We start from the raw sequence: 20,833 nt of genomic DNA on the forward strand, positions 1-20,833 counted from the left end.
ATAGTCTCAACAGAGGGTTTTATACTTCACTACAGGCACAGTGGTACATTCAGTTTTCCACGCAGTCCTATAGCACAAGCACCTATCAGTCTGGTACATCATCATGTACTTTATGGTATGGTGTCAAGGAGAGGAATATGGGAGGACAGATGATGGTGGAGTTTATGAAAAAAAAGAAAAAAGAAATGGCTGTGGTGAATACATATTTCAAGAAGAGGGAGGAACACAGGGTGACATATAAGAGTGGAGGAAAGTGCACATAGGTGTAAGTAAGTAAGTAAGTAAAATTCTATTCATATAGCACTTTTAAAAACACACAGGTACAAAGTGTTTTACAGTCAATACACAAAAAATGAATGAATACATACAATAAATTGAATGAATATAAAACATGGCATAGGGAGTAACAGACCAAGCTAAAAACGAAACAAAACAAAAGTCATGGGTGGGAATCTATAGAAATGCTTGCCTGAAAAGATGGGCTTTTAGAAGCCCCTTAAAACAGTCCAAAGATTCAGCGAATCTAATGGATTGGGGAAAACTGCAAAGGTGCGGTCAACTTTTGTTTTGCAGTTGGAGTGAGGGATGGATAAAAAAACCGAGGCTTGAGGATCGGAGTGGTCATGAGGTAGAATGAGGAATGAGAAGATCAGAAATGTAACTGGGGCAAGATCATGCAGTGCTTTAAATGAAATCAATAAGATCTTATAGATTATTCTGAATTTTACGGGCAGCCAATGGAGGGATGCAAGAATAGCGGTAATGTGCCATCTACAGCTAGTTGTAGTTAGTAGTCTGGAAGCTGCATTTGAACCAAGGTGGAATATATGTTATGCAATCTGAAAGGGATTGGAGACTGCAAGGTGGTGACAGGGGAGAACGTTGCTAGGCAGCATCGGATGGTGGTCTGTAGGATGACTTTGGAGACCAAGAAGAGGAAGTGAGTGAAGGCAGAGCCGAAGATCAAATGGTGGACGTTGAAGAAGGAAGACTGTTGTGTGGAGTTCAGGCAGGAGTTAACACAGGCACTGGGTGGTAGTGAAGAGTTGCCGGATGGCTGGGCAACCACTGCAGAAATAGTGAGGGAGACAGCTAGAAAGGTACTTGGTGTGTCATCAGGACAGAGGAAGGAAGACAAGGAGACTTGGTGGTGGAATGAGGAAGTACAGCAAAGTATACAGAGGAAGAAGTTGGCAAAGAAGAAGTGGGATAGTCAGAGAGATGAAGAAAGTAGACAGGAGTACAAGGAGATGCAGCGTAAAGCTAAGAGACGTGGCAAAGGAAAAGGCGTATGGTGAGTTGTATGAGAGGTTAGACACTAAGGAAGGAGAAAAGGACTTGTACCGATTGGTTAGACAGAGGGACCAAGCTGCAAAGGATGTAAAGCAGGTTAGGGTGATCAAGGATAGAGATGGAAATGTGCTGACAAGCGAGGAGAGTGTGCTGAGAAGGTTGAAGGGGTACTTTGGGGAGCTGATGAATGAAGAAAATGAGAGAGAGAGAAGGTTGGTTGATGTGGGGATAGTGAATCAGCAAGTTCAGTGGATTAGCAAGGAGGAAGTGAGGGCAGCTATGAAGAAGATGAGGAGTGGAAAGGCAGTTGGTCCAGATGACATACCTGTGGCGGCATGGAGATGTTTAGGAGAGATGGCAGTGGGGTTTTTAACTAGATTGTTTAACACAATCTTGGAAAGTGGGAGGATGCCTGAGGAGTGGAGAAGAAGCATACTGGTACCGATTTTCAAGAACAAGGGCGATGTGCAGAACTGTAGCAACTACAGAGGTATAAAGTTGATCAACCACAGCATGAAGATATGGGAAAGAGTAATAGAAGCTAGGTTAAGAGGAGAGAAAGAGTAGTGGAAGCTAGGTTAAGAGGAGAGAAAGAGTAATAGAAGCTAGGTTAAGGGGAGAGAGAGAGTAATAGAAGCTAGGTTAAGAGGAGAGAAAGAGTAATAGAAGCTAGGTTAAGGGGAGAGAGAGAGTGATAGAAGCTAGGTTAAGAGGAGAGAAAGAGTGATAGAAGCTAGGTTAAGAGGAGAGAAAGAGTAATAGAAGCTGGGTTAAGGGGAGAGAAAGAGTAATAGAAGCTAGGTTAAGAGGAGAGAAAGAGTAATAGAAGCTAGGTTAAGAGGAGAGAAAGAGTAATAGAAGCTAGGTTAAGAGGAGAGAAAGAGTAATAGAAGCTAGGTTAAGAGGAGAGAAAGAGTAATAGAAGCTAGGTTAAGAGGAGAGAAGGAGTAATAGAAGCTAGGTTAAGAGGAGAGAAAGAGTAATAGAAGCTAGGTTAAGAGGAGAGAAAGAGTGATAGAAGCTAGGTTAAGAGGAGAGAAAGAGTGATAGAAGCTAGGTTAAGAGGAGAGAAAGAGTAATAGAAGCTAGGTTAAGAGGAGAGAAAGAGTGATAGAAGCTAGGTTAAGAGGAGAGAAAGAGTAACAGAAGCTAGGTTAAGAGGAGAGAAAGAGTGACAGAAGCTAGGTTAAGAGGAGAGAAAGAGTAGTGGAAGCTAGGTTAAGAGGAGGAGAGAAAGAGTAGTAGAAGCTAGGTTAAGAGGAGAGAAAGAGTAATAGAAGCTAGGTTAAGAGGAGAGAAAGAGTAGTGGAAGCTAGGTTAAGAGGAGAGAAAGAGTAATAGAAGCTAGGTTAAGGGGAGAGAGAGAGTAATAGAAGCTAGGTTAAGAGGAGAGAAAGAGTAATAGAAGCTAGGTTAAGAGGAGAGAAAGAATAATAGAAGCTAGGTTAAGAGGAGAGAAAGAGTAGTGGAAGCTAGGTTAAGAGGAGAGAAAGAGTAGTGGAAGCTAGGTTAAGAGGAGGAGAGAAAGAGTAATAGAAGCTAGGTTAAGAGGAGAGAAAGAATAATAGAAGCTAGGTTAAGAGGAGAGAAAGAGTAGTGGAAGCTAGGTTAAGAGGAGGAGAGAAAGAGTAATAGAAGCTAGGTTAAGAGGAGAGAAAGAGTAATAGAAGCTAGGTTAAGAGGAGAGAAAGAGTAGTGGAAGCTAAGTTAAGAGGAGAGAAAGAGTAGTGGAAGCTAGGTTAAGAGGAGAGAAAGAGTGATAGAAGCTAGGTTAAGAGGAGAGAAAGAGTAATAGAAGCTAGGTTAAGAGGAGAGAAAGAGTAATAGAAGCTAGGTTAAGAGGAGAGAAAGAGTAATAGAAGCTAGGTTAAGAGGAGAGAAAGAGTAGTAGAAGCTAGGTTAAGAGGAGAGCTGTTGATATACTGGGTAAATAAAGCTGTTCTGAGATGATATAATCTAACAATATAATCAATATCAACGTGATTGGTAAAGATTATTGTGCATGATTATATCAGTAAAGAACCTAATGATCAACAAATATAAGTGATTAAAGTGAAACAATAAAAGACACTAATAAAGAAAACTTTCACAATAGACAGACAGAATGACAGACAGAAAGGTGGTCATATGGATGAAAATGGAATTTGTTGGTTTAATGTATTTTTTTCTGTGCAGACTTTTTACAGGGAGATGTGGGCCCTACAGGCCCCAGAGGAGTTAAGGGCCTCAGAGGATCTGCTGGAAATAGAGGAAGGAATGGAGAGAAAGGTCAGATCCTCTTTTGCCTCCCCAGAGGAGAGCAAATGTGATGTCATGCGATTTACTGTCAGTTCATGATATCATTTTATTAACTGATTACTTGGTGTGTGTGTGTGTGTGTGTGTGTGTGTGTGTCAGGTGAAAAGGGGGATGTGTGTAGAAACTGCGCTCTATTTTTATCTGTGGCCGGACCTCCTGGACCTCCTGGAGCACTTGGCAACCCAGGCGAAGCAGGTACACATCAAGAGTATACAAATACACAACAGTTCTACAACCAAACTTTTTTATCAACAGCACACAAAAAACAGTCCATCAAACTTCATTCATATCAACAGTCCACAAGCACTCAACGGTCTTTCAGACTTTGTTTATACGGCACATTACAGTGATGAAGTTACGATATGCTTCGCATGAGAACACATAATACATGAAAACATTCTTCACAGAAAAATAAAGGTGAATAGAATATACCTAAATAACATCCATCCGTTATCCAAACCGCACATCCTGCTCAGGGTCGCGGGATGCCTAAACAACATACAAGATATAAACAAAATCTGATAACTAGCAACCCTGGTCAGGGTTTGGGTTTGTATTCAACCACTATATCACATCTGAACATTGACTTCTGAATTGTTAATGTGCATAACGGGTCCCACTGTTGTCCCCCGGTCACCACTGTGTTTAATCAGTCGCCTTTCGAACAGCAGACATGAGCACGAACTATCCACAGGACGTCTGGTATCCTGCCTCTCCCTGAACTCCATGTCCCCACACTGGTGGTTGTGGACTTGAGCATTGGCTTGCTTATGTGACGTGTTTCTGTGAACTCCACGTTTACAGCAGTGTGCTCTGAGGAAATCCCAACTGGGACAACCTTCAATGACATCACATACTGACTGCCTTAAAGGAGTGGAAACCATAGAAACAATCCTGCAGAAAAGCTTCACAGAACAGCACTGCTGTCCGCTGTTATTCTGCTCAAAGTTATTTGCAACATCCGTTATTATATTCTACTAATTTAAGATGACCGGTGGGGCTGGTGTGGGGGGTGGGGCTTTGTATGTGCAAAGTCTCAGCCAACAGAGTCACTAGTCGTCTTCTCCGACAAGTTGGTGCTGTTGGTGGTGTTATGTTTTTTTAACATTTCAGTTCATCGTCAGCAGGTGTCATCTATCATAACGTCACTGATGCAATGCATTAAGGGATACATACTTGGCATGCAAGGCCAAATCAGGTCATTGTTGCATTTGTGAAACCCTGTACTGAAGTTCCAGTGTATACTGGTCAATCTTTTAGTTTTGTACCTTTCTCTGTGCATGAAGTTCATAAAGGCCTATAAGCTTTAGCTCCTAAAAAAAACAACCAGGACCTGATTTGATTGATACTTACTTTTTGAAATTAGCTGCTGATTTTGTAGCATTTTTTTTTTACCTTACAGTGGAAAATAAGGAAATACCAAGAATATGGAAATCTGCTTTTGTTCTCCCTCTATTTCAAGGCGGTGACCCAACTAGTATTGGCTAAAATTAAAATTATTGAAGCACTTGTACATGATCAGCTAAAGGGGTTTTTATACACAAATGCCATTTTATCAACATATCAATCAGGCTTTAAAAAACACATAGCACTATCACAGCTGCACTGAAATGACCTTGCGTTTGCACTTGACAAGAAGCAACATCGTGCATCATTCTTTATATTGCTCTGTCCAAAGCTTTCGACATAGTTGACCATAACAGGACTCTCGCAGCAATCACTCACTTGGTTCTCAAACTACCATAGTAATTGGTTTCAGTGCATTAGATATGATGGTCTATGTTCTGATGTTGTATCCATCTACAAGGGTGTACCACAGGGCTCTGTGTCAGGTCCACATTTATTCACTGTTCATAGAAATAATCTGGTCCAAACATGTCAGATGCTAATTATCATTTGTATGCTAATGACACTGTTATATGTATACTGCTGTGTAGCATCACTTGTAAAGGCCATTGAATACTTGCAAAATGCTTGTACTGTTGTCTAAAACACCCTACTCCAGCTGAAATGCATTCTTAATGCAAATCAGACCAATCTTATGTTGTTTACCAACTCTAGGGATAGGCCACAAAATATCTTCACTGGTCACTCTTGAGGGATGTGAAATAGAGGTTGTTAACTCTTTATATATAGAAATACCTGGGTATTTTAATTGATGACTCCCACACTTTTAAGCCACGTATTTTCAAAATAAGTTGCGTTTTTCTTTTAATGTAAAAAAAGCGACTTGTTGCCGCCACTTCTTACCTGTGTTAGACTATGGTGGTCTTTTATATATGCATACCTCTGCTCAGTGTCTTCATATGGTTGACACAGCTTACCAAACTTCCTTGAGGTTCCCTACAAATTGTAAAGCTCTGACTCACCACTGTGAGTTATACTCTCCGGTAGGGTGGCTTGCTTTGGCCATCTGTAGGCTCTTACATCGGTACACCTTTATATATAAGACAATTCCTGGTCTGCTTCCAAATGACCTATGTGTCTTTATCATGCAGAAAAGTGCCGGACAGTACTCTGCGTTCTCTGGACTTGCCCTCTGTCCCAAATGCCCATATGAAAATTGAAAAAAGGGCATTTGTGTATGGAATACTTTGCCGAATGATTTGAAACGCAACAAATTAATCTCGCTAAATACTTTAAAATCTGAAATGAAAGAATTAGCGGGAGATTCCTTGGGATGTCAATGTTTTTAATTTACCCGACTCCTAGAAATTTGTCTTTGGAAGTGTGAGTTCCCTATGCTTGTTTTTTTATTTTGTTCATCTCCTTTTGTGTTTTCTGTCTGTAAATGTGTGCTTTTATTCATTCTGCTGCCGTCTTGGCCAGGTCCCACCTGAAAAACATCTCCCATTGCGGTTAAATAAAAAAATTGGGATCGGGACACAATACACGCTTGATATCTAGCACATGCACCCGCAGTTATGACCGCAGTACCACAAGTGTGGGGAACTGGAATAGCCCCTGTGTTTTCATTGTGATTCTAGGTCGGGTTGGCCCTCCAGGGATTAAAGGTCACAGAGGGGTCAAAGGTCTTCGAGGAAGTCCTGGTCCTCAGGTTAGTCAACTGATGTCAATAGGAACTGTTCTCATCACCTCAGCAACTATTAAAGACCAGTTCCAGTGACTTTAACTCATTCCACAAACCTGGAATGTACAAAAAAAATCAAAAAGAAAAACCTTTACTTTTGTTTCTAACTTATATTTTGCATGTTCATGTAGCTACAGAATAGTTTACATGACAGGAGCTCCATGCTTATGTGTATTCCATAAATGAACTCACCGTCGGCTGAGTTTTAAACTGAAAATTAATCTGTGAATAAAGTGTTGTTGTCTTACAGGTTATCATACATCATTATAATCGGTCATCTGATTAATGAATGGCATTACGTGGCAACCTCACGATAGTTTTTAAATCTACAGCAGTATTGGCATAAACGGTTGAAATTATGTCCCTATAAAAATTGGCTGTCCATAGGGATGGACTACAAGGTTCAAACAGTGGTCTAGAATTAGGGATCAGCCACAATAACTTGTGGATTGAAGGATATGAATGCATGATGTGGAGGCAACCACAGTCCTTATGTACATAACACAGGATCGCATATCGCTGTATAACAAGTATAACTTGTGAAGGCTTATCAGAGGGGTTATCTTGATAAGGAAAAGTTCACCTTGGAATAACATACATCTTTGGTTCAAGCTCAGAACATATGGCTTCATACTTCACAGGTGCATTTACATGGGGGTAAGGTTGCTGAAAACTATACTTTGCCAAGTGCATTTCTGCATTGTTCTTTCTTTATTCCTTGCTTCCCACTGTGATATAGTGATATCTTGTTAAAGAGAAGCTGCTCAGCCATGTGTGCTCTCAATTGTACTAGTACTACTCAGATAGATCTTTTGCATTTTAAGTACTCTGTTGGAATCAAAGTAAACTGTTTGTCAAAGAAAGTTGAATCAGTTCATGTGGACACAATGTTTACTGACAGATATGTTTCATCATCATCTAAGTGACCTCTTCAGTCTCACCTGACTGCAGGTGTCCCCACCCTTATAAACAATAGAATAGCATAACGACCCAAACCAATGACCAGTTTCCTATGCAAATATGTGCGTGGCCGTTAACTAGAGTTACAGTGGTCATGTGTACTATTCACAGAGGGTTGGGGAATGTTTGCAATCACAGCATTGTAAGATGGTGACAGATGTACTCTTAGCCCCCCCCCCCCCAGTTCAGGGATGGTCATTCCCTCTTCACATAGATGGCCTCTTTGACTCCTCGTTCAAACCAGCATTCCTCCCTATCAAGGATGTGCACATCCTCATCCTTGAAAGAGTGGCCACTGCCCTGTAGATGGTGTAGACTGTGGAGTCCTGGTGGTGTAGACTGTGGAGTCCTGGTCTGTAGATGGTGTAGACTGTGGAGTCCTGGTCTGTAGATGGTGTAGACTGTGGAGTCCTGGCCTGTAGAAGGTGTAGACTGTGGAGACCTGGCCTGTAGATGGTGTAGACTGTGGAGTCCTGGTCTGTAGATGGTGTAGACTGTGGAGTCCTGGTCTGTAGATGGTGTAGACTGTGGAGTTCTGGTCTGTAGATGGTTTAGACTGCGGAGTCCTGGCCTGTAGATGGTGTAGACTGTGGAGTCCTGGTCTGACGTGTTAGCTCTCCTGTGTTGTGCCATCCTCTTGGCCAGCATCTGTTTAGTTTCCCCAATGTACAAGTCAGGTTAATCCTCCTGGTACTTGAGAGTGTACACTATATTGCTCTCTTTGTGCCGGGGGACCCGATCCTTGGGGTGGACCAACTTCTGCTGCAGTGTGTTTTGGGGTTTGAAAGCAACTGATACGCAGTGTTTGGAAAGTACATGTCTCAGCTTTTCCGACATTCCCGCCACATACGGAATCACCCAGTCAAACACCCAGTTAGGATAACCACACTTAACCAGAGCCTGTTTAATGTGGGATTTCTCATCTTCCTCTTCCCCGACACAGCGGCCGGGGAAGGGGAGAAACCCCACATTAAACAGGCTCTGGTTAAGTGTGGTTATCCTAACTGGGCGTCTGTCAAAGCCAGGAAGACGCCCAAACAGTGCACCAGCCAATCAAAGAGAGGAGAAGGACAACAGCTGTCTAAGTGTAAACCAGTAGTGATTATGTATGTGGCGGGAGTGTCAGAACAGTTGAGACGGGTATTTTCCAACCATGTCTTCAGTTGCTTTCAAACCCCAAAACATGTTACTCCAGAAGTTGGTCCACCCCAGGGATCAGGTCCCCGGCACAAACAGAGCCATATAGTGTAGCTGGTAAGTGCCAGGAGGATTGCCGTGACTTGTACATCAGGGAAACTAAGCAGATGCTGGCCAAGAGGATGACACAACACAGGAGAGCTAACACGTCAGACCAGGACTCCACAGTCTACATCATCTACACAGTCTACACCAGGGGTCTCAAACTCAACTTACCTGGGGGCCGCTGGAGGTAGAGTTTGGGTGAGGCTGGGCCGCAAGTATTCCACAAAAAAGTACAACCGATCCAATGTTCTCAATCTTTTTATATATATATATATATATATATATATATATATATATATATATATATATATATATATATATATATATACAGGTGATCAAAACAAGACAGGTAACAGTACAAGTGCAGGAACAAAAACGAACAGTGTGAGACAAAAAGGGGACACCAGGTTCTGTTATGACAAGATGGAATACTAATAAGCTAATAAGCTAAAAAAACAAAACAACAAAACCAAAAAGCTATCAAATACGCTCATTGAGCTCCATTTGAAGCACAGGAGGGGCATCTTGCACATCAAAGGAGAAGGGGTCAGCAAACATTTGAAAAGTGGCTCTGTGTGTCTTGAACTCTGCAAACCTGTGATCAAATTGCTCCTGTAGCTTCACAATGGCATCAGCATACTTCTCACCACTGAATGGTGTGCCTGCATCCATGAGTGCCTTGGATGCTGGGAAATGGCAGAGGCTTGTCTGAGAGAGCTGGGCTTTCCATAACACAAGTCTTGTGGAGAATGATCTCACGTTGTCATAGGCAGCACTGACAAGCTGCCCCTGGTTTTGTAATTTCTTGTTCAGTACATTCAGCTCATGTGTGATGTCAACAAGGAAAGCTAAGTCCATGAGCCATTTGGGATCACTTAGCACAGGAACAGCCAGTCCAGCCTTCTCCATGAAGGCTTTCACTTCTGCTCTCAACGCAAAAAACCTCTTCAAGACGTTTCCCCTGCTGAGCCAACGTACCTCAGTGAAGTAGAGCACATCCTCATATGCTGACTCTATTTCCTCCAAAAAGGCGCGGAACTCCCGGTGCTTTAAACCCCTGGATCTGATATGGTTGATGCATTTCACAACGACAGACATCACATTGTCAAACTTCAGGCATTTGCTGCAAAGGGCCTGCTGATGGATAATGCAGTGCAGAGCAACGGCCTCCTCCACACCCTCCTCTTCCAGTTTTTTTTTTGAACAAGTGCCACCACTCCATTTCTCCTCCCTGTCATTGATGGCGCTCCGTCGGTTGTTATTCCAGCAAACCTCTTCCATGGCAAACCCGCATCCACAATGGCATCACACAGCTGGCGGAATATCTCCCGAGAGGTGGTCTGGCCATGCATTGGAATCACTGTGAGCAACTCCTCCATCACTTCAAAACTGTCGTCAACACCACGGACATAGATTGCGAGCTGCACAGTGTCAATGATGTCTGTGCCCTCATCAAGAGCGACTGAGTATGCACAGAAACGTTTGGCTTTCTCACGCAGTTGATCATATATGTTACCTGACAGGTGAGAAATGCGCTCTGCCACTGTGTTGGCTGAAAGGCCGATGTTGCTAAACTGACCCTTCTTTTCCGGGCAGACTATACTTGCAGCCTGTAGCATGCACTTGTTAACAAACTCCCCTTCTTTGATTGGCTTTCCCGACTTAGCAGCAATCATCTCACTCACCACGTGGCTAGCTAGCTTCGACTGCTGCTGCTGCTGCATCATGATCTTTGCTAGCTTTCTTGAAGAAATCTTGTCGCTTCAGTAAACATGTATTAAGATTGGCGACCCGTTTCTCTCTCTCGTCTCCCTGGTATTTTGTATACTCATCATCATCATCATCATCATCATCATCATCATCATCATCATCATCATCATCATCAGCATGTCTAGTCGAGTAATGGCGTCTGATGTTGTATTCCTTGTGCCCCGTCACTTTCTCGGTGTATATAAGACACGTCGGGCTGCTGCCTCTGTGCTCAACAAAAAAACATGCCGTCTCCCACTTTTCCTGAAATTGTCTGTGCTCGTCACCGACTTTTCTCTCCCGGCAGGTTTTGAGAAAGACATAACTGGGGCTGGCTGACAGGATATATTTTCCTTCCACTTGGTGGCGCTCCGGAATCAGGTTTCAGCCAAGTTTCAACCGTCGCCGCTAATTCGCGCTGCCCATTATGATGCGTTCAAGTTGTGCTCAGAAGTCGGACTTTCTGAGCTCCGAGTTGGACGTTTCAACCGGAAGTCTGAAATCCGAGTCGTTCCAATTTACAACTTCCAACTTAACGGGAACGCACCATGACTTGACAACCAACGCGACACCGGAAGCTGTCATGAGCCTGCGCTATGGCAGCTCATAAGGGAAAAATAAAAGCCCAGGGCAAGCGCGGGCCGCACTAACACTAAACTTTGATGTCAAGTAGGGGGCCACAAAATAACGGCCCCGCGGGCCGCGAGTTTGAGACCCATGGTCTACACCATCTACAGACGAGGACTCCACAGTCTACACCAGCTACACAGTCTACACCATATACAGGCCAGAACTCCACGGTCTACATCAGATACAGGCCAGTGGCCACTCGTTCAAGGATGAGGATGTGACCATTCTTCTCAGGGAGGAACGCTGATTTGAACACGGAGTCAAAGAGGCCATCTATGTGACGAGGTAACGACCATCCCTGAAGCAATGGGAGGGGGGGGGGGGCTAAGAGTACATCTGTCACCATCTTACAATGCTGTGATTGCAAACATTCCCCAACCCTCTGTGAACAGTACACATGACCACTGTAACTCTAGTTAATGGTCACGCCCATATTTGCATAGGAAACTGGTCATTGGTTTTGGTCGTTATGCTACTGTATTGTTTATAAGGGTGGGGACACCTGCAGTCAGGTGAGGACACTGCAATGTTTATAAGGGTGGGGACACCTGCAGTCAGGTGAGGACACTGTATTGTTTATAAGGGTGGGGACACCTGCAGTCAGGTGAGGACACTGTATTGTTTATAAGGGTGGGGACACCTGCGGTCAGGTGAGGACACTATTGTTTATAAGGGTGGGGACACCTGCAGTCAGGTGAGGACACTGTATTGTTTATAAGGGTGGGGACACCTGCAGTCAGGTGAGGACACTGCAATGTTTATAAGGGTGGGGACACCTGCAGTCAGGTGAGGACACTATTGTTTATAAGGGTGGGGACACCTGCGGTCAGGTGAGGACACTGTATTGTTTATAAGGGTGGGGACACCTGCAGTCAGGTGAGGACACTGCAATGTTTATAAGGGTGGGGACACCTGCAGTCAGGTGAGACTGAAGAGGTCACTTAGATGATGATGAAACGTATCTGTCAATAAACGTGTCCAGATGAACTGATTCAACCTTATGTGATTTTCTTACCTGGATTATTGAGCAATCATAAAGACATAAACTAATGTCTATCTCTCTGGCTGCCTGTCTTTCTGTCTGCCTCCTTTCCATCTTTCTACCTGTCTGCCTGCTTGTGTGCCCCTCTACCTGTCTGTCTGCCTGCCTATGTGGGTGCAGGGGCTGTTTGGTATACCAGGTGTGATTGGACCCCCAGGGCTCAAAGGTGAGAAAGGCTTCTTGGACAAAACTGGGGAGAAGGGAGAGATGGGGGACCCTGGTATGCCTGGAGAGCTTGGCCCTCAAGGAGTCAATGGATCCCCTGGTCTCCCCGGCCTGAAAGGCATCATGGGAATCACGGGCAACCCTGTGAGTATCATCCTCAATGTGTTAAGAAGTCGACTGTTAACTGCATTGTATTTTACTGCTTATATTTTGCACTTATATTGTTTAGAATCTATACATTTTATTGCTGATATTTTCTATTTCTAATCTCTTATGTGTGCATCATTTTGAGGTTTACACAACTGCAATTTTTTGTGCTTGCACAATGACAATACAGTTCTTGAATCTTGACCACATTATAATCGTTTTTCATCCATTCTATCCTATTCTGTTATAGTTTTGCCTAATTTGTGTGTGTGTGTGTGTGTGTGTGTGTGTGTGTGTGTGTGTGTGTGTGTGTGTGTGTGTGTGTGTGTGTGTGTGTGTGTATGTATGTGTGTGCACGCACTCACGAGTTCCAGGATGTTGAATAATCTTATCTGTACCAAAGTTTATTGGGAGAAATGTGTCGTAAGTGACTTCTTCAGTCTGAGCTGACTGCAGGGATGCCCAACCTTATAAACAGCACAAGTGCGATTTTGGTCGTCATGCAACTATCGACAACAGTTCGGTATTGAACACCACTGTACCCTTTAATCTTGTCACTGAATTCAGAGACCTAGGACTAAACACTCCCTGTGCAGCTGGATCCTATAATGCCTGATGGGCAGACCACATGTAGTGAGGATGGGCACTACCACCTCCTCCACATGGATTCCCAGCACTGGTGCTCCCCAGGGCTGTGTGCTTAGCTCCCTCATATATTTCCCTTTCACGCATGACTGCATGGCCACACACAGCTCCAATTAGTCCCCAATTATCTGTGAATAGACCGCATGGCCATTGTAACTCTAATTAATGGTCACGACAATTTGCATATGAAACCAATCATTGGTTGCGGTGGTTATGCAACTGTATTGTTTATAAGGGTGGGATACCTGCAGGCAGTTGAGACTGAAGAAGTCACTTAGATGAGTGATGAAACGTTTCTCTCTCAGTAAACACTGTGTCCAGATGAACTGATTCAACTTTTCGGGATTTCCTTACCTGGATTATTGAGCAAGCATCAAGACATTTTGACTCATCTCGGCGAGGATTGCCTTAAACTTCCATGTGAGTATGAGCGAACGGCACGTAAGATGGCAGACAGGAACCACCCGAGATTCAGCCTCAGGTGCAGACAGAGCGGGACTACACCTAACAGCCTGCAAATGAAACCTGTCAAGGGCCACCGACCTAACCAGATCCTCCAGAAGGTACAGACCTAGCTGTTGGGGTGAGAAAAACTCATTTTACCATCAACACTTTGAAAGCCAAAGAGGAGCAGATCCAACAGAGACCTACGTCACGTCTAGGTGAGACCACTTTCCAACATGTGATTGAGTTCACGGAGAAAGCTCGTCTAGCATGACATGAAAGGTCAGAAACCAGGTAGCAAAAGAAGTTCGACCTACTTGCTGCAATGCAGAGAAAATGGCAGACAATGGATGGCATCCTCAATGGCAGGCAGAGACGGACGCCAGACACATGCCAGTGATGTGGACAAATGGGGACGAATCTGTCCAACAGACAGCTCACCCAGGTGGAGAAAGACATCCTTTCTAAGGGACTGAATCCTGCTGTCATGCCGAGGCAAAATCCCCTAGTGGAACTGATCACAGCCATGGAATAGGCGAACCGTAAAAACAACTTCACAGACCTAGAAACGGAGAAACAGCGGACAAAAGTTTCAGCCTGCCTCAGTAATGCAAAGCTGCCGCCATCCAGCATCAGCAGAGATGAGAGGAATGGAGTCCCTACTCTCAGTAAGGACAATAACATCATCGTCCTTCTGGCAGACAAAGGCAGATGCGCTGTTGTATTAAATCAGACAGACTAACATGAGGACGTTATGGCCAGGGGTACACATAACTTTTTTGGTCTGGTTCTCAAGGGAGCACCTGGAGATGTTGCTTGGTACTCAGTCTTTATGCGACACGGTTATCCTACAAGCTGTTGTCATCACTACCCTCCTGACTGCTCTCCTCAATGTCTTCCTCTCTTTCAAACATGGCAGATGAAGATGTAAGGCCTACTTCTCTCTCCCTGGTTGAGTCAGCGATTAGCTGTTTGCATGCATAAGTCAACAGCTGGCTTCGGGTCAAAAGTCTCTGTTGTCATCTTAGACAAGGGGATGTGCATCAGGGATGAGAGGCGAGAGTCTGACAGGCGGGATCTGTACTTGCTTTGGATTATACTGAGATGTGGAAATCCCCTCTCACGTGCCGCACTGCTCAGGGGCAGGGCCAGGGACAACAGAAGGACTTTATGAATGTTGGAGGAACTATCTGGATTACTTATCTTCACTGTGTTGACCAAGTCATACACAGAGGAGGCTGCCAGACGTTCTGCTGCTTGCTTTAAACACATCCGTTCTCTTACAGTGGCGTCTCTGACAACAGACAAGCCGGCCTCATTTTTCTGGAGGATGTTAGTAAGTGTTGTGTTGCCAACACTGTGGAGGTCACTCTCTTCCTCTTCTTGGTCTCCAAAGTCATCCTACAGACCGCTGCCTGGCGACATTCTCCACTGTCACCACCTTGAAGTCTCCAATCCCTTTCAGATCGCGCCGTCTACATAAGATATAGTCCACCTGTATACCCCCCCCTTATACGTCACCCTGTGTTCCTCCCTCTTCCTAAAATATGTCTTCACCACAGCCATTTCCATCCCATCTGTTCCTCCACATTGCTCTTCTTGGCACCATACCTGCTCATCACCTCTGTTCCCTTCACCAACATGCCCATTGAAGTCGGCTCCAATCACCCCTCTCTCCTCCTTGGGTACCCTCTCCACCACTTCATCCAACCCACTCCAGAATTCTTCTTTCTCTTCCATCTCACACCCAACTTGCGGGGCATATGTGCTGATAACATTCAGCAATAAACCTTCGATTTCCAGCTTCATACTCATCACTCTGTCGGACACTCTCTTCACCTCCAGCACACTCTTGACATACTCTTCCTTCAGAATTACCCCTACCCCATTTCTCCTCCCATTCGCACCATGATAGAAGAGTTTGAACCCACCTCCGATACTCCTGTCCTTACTCCCCTTCCACCTGGTCTCCTGCACACACAGTATGCCTACCTTTCTTCTCTCCATCATGTCAGCCAGCTCTCTCCCTTTACCAGTCATAGTGTCAACATTCAAAGTTCCGACTCTCACCTCCACACTCCTACCTTCCTCCTCTCCTGCTGCCTCTGGACATGCCTTCCCCCTCTCCTCCTCCCCACAGTAGCATTCTACTGACACCCTGCTGGCCAACAGTTGCGGTGGTGATTGTTGGTAACCGACTGATCTGGTATGGAAATCTTGGTTATGATCTGCATATTGGGTTTGGCAAAGGTTCTATGTCACATGCCCTTCATGATGCAACCCTCCCCATTTAGCCGGACTTGGGACCAGCATTAAGATTGCTCTGGCTTGTGCACCCTCAGTGGCTGGGCTCCAGTTCATCCTTTCTTATCTGACCCATGTTTTTGACTATTTTTTATCTTTCTTTTTTTTAATCCCCCCCTTTTCTGCCCAATAGTATCCGGCCCATTACCCCACTCTGCTGAGTCGCCCCGATCTCTTCTCCGTCCCCTCTGCTGATCCGGGGAGGGCTGCAGACTACCACATGCCTCCTCCAATACATGTGGAGTCACCAGCCGCTTCTTTTCACCTGACAGTGAGGAGTTTCGCCAGGGGGACGTAGCGCGTGGGAGGATCACGCTATTCCCCCCAGTTTCCCCTCCCCCCTGTACAGGCACCCCGACTGACCAGAGGAGGCGCTAGTGCAGCGACCAGGACAAATACCCACATCTGGCTTCCCAACCGCAGACACGGCCAATTGACCCTTCGCTAAGGCCCGCCCCCCTTAGTTACTGTTGCTAAGTCCATCAAGCTTTAACATTATTTTACGGGTAATAAAAGTAATTACTTAGCTTGGAGCAGACAAGCTGTGCTTGTTGATCTTTGAGGGGTTCAACTGGATTTGAGGACGTCCACATAGCTTTATCCACAGCCTACACTTTTCAGGGTTTGGTTTTGGTTTTGGAAAGGGAGAAAACGTACATCTCCTTCCAACCTCCCCGGGTAACGAGTGTCACTGTTACAAGTGCCCCAGGCACAACGTTTAACCATAACGAGCTAAAAGTCCACAAAACCAGCTCCAACACGAAGACAATCTGGAACTTTTGCATCGCAGTCAACGGAGCGGCGCCATGGAAGTGTGGGACCTCTGTCCTATGCTGCGCTGTGACTGGCCAGTCTGCGTTTCGGTGCGTGGCTTAGCCAAGGGTGAATTGTGTCTGTAGGGCTGCCCGACCAAGCCGGAGGTAACACAGGGATTCAAACCGGTGAGCTCCGTGTTGGTAGGCAACAGAATAGACCGCCACGCTACGCAGACACACAACTATTCTCCGTTATCCGGAGTCTTCCCTTCTGACTTTAGTCTTGCTCAGGTTATGGACTGTCAGTCAATCATACTTTGGCCCTGAGCTATTGTCTGGTCTTGTTGCTGTTTCCAAAAGTCTCATACAAGCAACATGTGATCAGCTGTCCTCCTTTCTCTCTGAGAACAGTCTACTTGATGTGAATTAGACTGTTTGTAAACTGGGCTCTCCACTGAAACTGCTCTTCTTGAAGTCAGTAAGGAAGTCCTCAAAGCCACAACAGCTGGCAAGTCTGTCATAGTGTCAGAGCTGCCCCTGCACCCTCCCGGGACTCACCTTCTTCGACCCAGTCTCCCTAATCGTCTCCCTTATCTTGACCGCTCCTTCTGCCCTAGTTTCTCTCGCCTGTTTGTGAGTGTATTGTGCTTTAGGGTTGGAGGCAGGTGTGCGGCAGGCAGAGCAGAGGTCTACCACCTGCATATCATGTACTGCAGTCACCCCTACTCCTTATATACCCAGCCTTGCCACATCCACCTTGCCAGATCATCCATCCATCCATCCATTATCTTAACCGCTTATCCTGCTCTCAGGGTCGCGGGGATGCTGGAGCCTATTCCAGCAGTCATTGGGCGGCAGGCGAGGAGACACCCTGGACAGGCCGCCAGGCCATCACAGGGCCAACACACACACACACACACACACACACACACACACACACACACACACACACACACACACATTCATACCTAGGGGCAATTTAGTACAGCCGAGTCACCTGACCTACATGTCTTTGGACTGTGGGAGGAAACCGGAGCCCCCGGAGGAAACCCACGCAGACACGGGGAGAACAGGCAAACTCCACACAGAAGACGACCCGGGACGACCCACCAAGGTTGGACTACCCCGGGGCTCGAACCCAGGACCTTCTTGCTGTGAGGTGACCGCGCTATAACCACTGTGCCCCCATGCCACCCCTTGCCAGATCATAGCCACTTAGTCAGTGCTATGTTTCCAGCCTTTTCATCTTTCATTGTTTCCTAGTCTATTGATTCCCTGTCTTACCCTGCTTTCCGTGTTCCTGCAGTCCCGCCTGCTCTGTCCAGGCCCTGCCTTCGGTCGTTGGTTTGTCTCTGTGGATCCCTGCTTGTCTTCCTGCTTCCCGGTTTGGTCGAGGACCCAGTGTTCCCTGTTTGCTCCTTGCTCTACCAGCTCCTTGATTTGTCTGGCATTAAAGGACTTATTTTACTGAAACCCTGCTTTGAGTCGGTCTGTGTCGGCATATTGGGTTGGCCTTGCAGTGCCGGTTTGGCCTTGCAGCGCCGGTTAACACAAAGTCGTCATCATCCTTGACCTATCTGCGACATCAGTCACAGTAAATCATCAGATTCTCCTGTCGACGTTACTGGGCGAGTGTTAACAAATGTGTCCTCTTTTTACCTGCACTTGTCATGATATGCACTTCTTGCTATGGTGCATCTTTAATACTGTTGCGTGGATGTAAATCTTTGTCCTTTGATTTTCCTATTCTGCATCTCTTGATGATCTAAGAAATACACAATGTACTTGACATTATGTACATTCTTGGCTATGACGTGATTACTATGCAGTGCTCTATGAAACAAGTTGTTTGCCACTGCTGAATAATTGTAAGTCTCGTACTTAGTTGATTAGCTGTTGCTTTGGGTCTGTTATTGGTATGTCTGTAAAGTACATTTGAACTCAGAACACCTTTAAAAAAGTTTATGAGGTTTTGACAGTGGAATTAATATGATTGAGGCAAATGGCAAACATCTTAATGATATGCCCTCCTGTAGGGGCCTCTAGGGCCCAAAGGTGAAAGAGGCCTAGCTGGAGTGAATGGTCCTAGAGGACGCACAGGACAGATGGGGATCCAAGGTGCCCCTGGAATTGGGCCCCCCGGTCTCCCAGGGCCAAAGGGAAACCTTGGGATTTTGGGACAGCGTGGCAACCCTGGAGATCCAGGTAAGACTATAGAAGTTAATGCCAGATAAAAAGGGTGTGAGGTAGTGCTGTGTGGAAGGTCATCTGTTTAAACCAGTGGAGATGATCTGTAAACCTCTATAAATCACCCTGAGGTGCTTTGAGGAAAGATGTAGAGATGCTTAAAAAATTGGTCCAACTGGACAGCTCCCAGCAGCCAAAGGTAAAATATTCTAATTGTATTGGGCAAATCTAAGGTGTGAGTGTTGAACTGTATTCATATGAAGTAGGATAAAACGGGTAAAAGTAGGGTAAAATAGCTCGGTGTTCTGATAAAGGTTCTTGGAGAAATTCAAGATGTTGACAATTACAACACCCTTGGCTCAGTTTTTGTGACACTTTTGGTTTGCCTGTCTGTCTGAATGTACAGGCGAGAAGGGAGCTGTTGGTAAAACCATCACAACCCCAGGAGATCCAGGTCACAAGGGAGAGAAAGGCTTCTCGGGCAACCCTGGACCCCAAGGTAAGAGCAGAGAAGATGTCTAGTTGAAACAACAGTAATAATAATGATATTATTATAATGCATTCATTGCCAATGATTTTTGCTACTGCTTCAAAGGACTGTAAAAACAGCAGCAAAAACCCTTGGCATGGACATACCACAACGTCATGATATTTACACCATTCGCTGCAAAAAGAAAGCCCAAAACATCTTTAAGGAAACCAGCCACCCTGCTCATGTTCTGTTCTCGCTCCTTCTATCAAAACAAAACATTACTGGAGCGTCAAATTACACACCACCTGTCTCAGAAGTAGTTTCTTTCCACAGGCAGTCAGGTTGTTGAACAGCTGACACCCTCTTGTGCATCGTCTCCCAGCATCTCTCCTCCTTACATGTTGAAACTATCTCAGTCTTGCCTCTCTTGCTTTGTCTCCAAATTGTCCAACCTGAGCGGTCCCTCTAATATACTCATTCCTAATCCTGTCCTTCTTCGTCACTCCCACTGAAAATCTTAGCATCTTCCACTCTGCCACCTCCAGCTCCTCCTCCTGCTTTCTTTTCATCAGTGCCACTGTGACCAAACCATATAACATAGCTGGTCTCACAACCATCTTGTAAACCTTCCCTTTAACTCTTGCTGGTACCCTTCTGTCACACATCACTCCTGACACTCTTCTCCACCCACTCCACCCTGCCTGCATGGTCTTCTTCACCTCTCTTCTGCACTCCCCGTTACTTTGGGTTTGATGATGCAACACTGGCGGGAGTGATTTCCTGTAACGAGACAGCTTATAGAAATGTCCTCGCTTGAAGACTGGTGTAGCAACAACAATGTGGAACTAAACATCAACAAAACTAAAGAACCTGTGGCTGAGTTCCATAGAAATCAGGGGTAGCTACTACTGCTGGCCATTAACAACTAGATGGTAGAGAGAGTGGATCATTTCAAATTCATTGGGATTACAATTTCCTCCTCCCTGAAATGGGAAAACAAATTCACTGCCATCCACAAGGAATCTCACCAAAGACTATTCTTTCTAGGGCGGCTTTGGAAATTCAGTGTCAAGGGCTGCAGTGTTACAGTTCTACAGAGCTCCAGTAGAGCGCGTGCTCACGTTCTCCAACTGTATGATATAGTATCTCTACAGCCCACAATGAAAAACTGTTGGACAGCATCGTGCACACAGCTTCCAAAAGAACTGGCTGTGAACTCCCCACCATTTCTAAGTTATACTTATTTGCATTAAGCAGAAAGGTTTTAAAAATTTTAAGGACTCCTCACACCCGGCCAAGCCCCTGTTAAATCATCTCCTCATGTAAAAGATGCCGCAGTATTAAGCCCCGAACATCTCACTTCCACAATTGCACTTACCCTGAAGCAGTCTGCATCCTAAGTGCTTCAC

General features: G+C 45.2%; 1 protein-coding gene across 1 annotated transcript in view; it reads left to right on the forward strand.

The window, feature by feature from the left end:
- The window catches only part of LOC130115333 (collagen alpha-1(IV) chain-like), a 204,537-nt gene that overhangs the window by 71,792 nt on the left and 111,912 nt on the right, over positions 1–20,833 (forward strand). The window contains exons 17-22 of the mRNA XM_056282942.1: positions 3,469–3,561; positions 3,691–3,786; positions 6,579–6,649; positions 12,426–12,614; positions 18,802–18,970; positions 19,359–19,451. Of these exons, the coding sequence (XP_056138917.1) occupies positions 3,469–3,561; positions 3,691–3,786; positions 6,579–6,649; positions 12,426–12,614; positions 18,802–18,970; positions 19,359–19,451 (711 nt within the window). The remainder of the gene's footprint in view (positions 1–3,468; positions 3,562–3,690; positions 3,787–6,578; positions 6,650–12,425; positions 12,615–18,801; positions 18,971–19,358; positions 19,452–20,833) is intronic.

This window comes from Lampris incognitus, chromosome 7 (genome assembly GCF_029633865.1).
Source record: "Lampris incognitus isolate fLamInc1 chromosome 7, fLamInc1.hap2, whole genome shotgun sequence".
Taxonomy (NCBI): domain Eukaryota; kingdom Metazoa; phylum Chordata; class Actinopteri; order Lampriformes; family Lampridae; genus Lampris; species Lampris incognitus.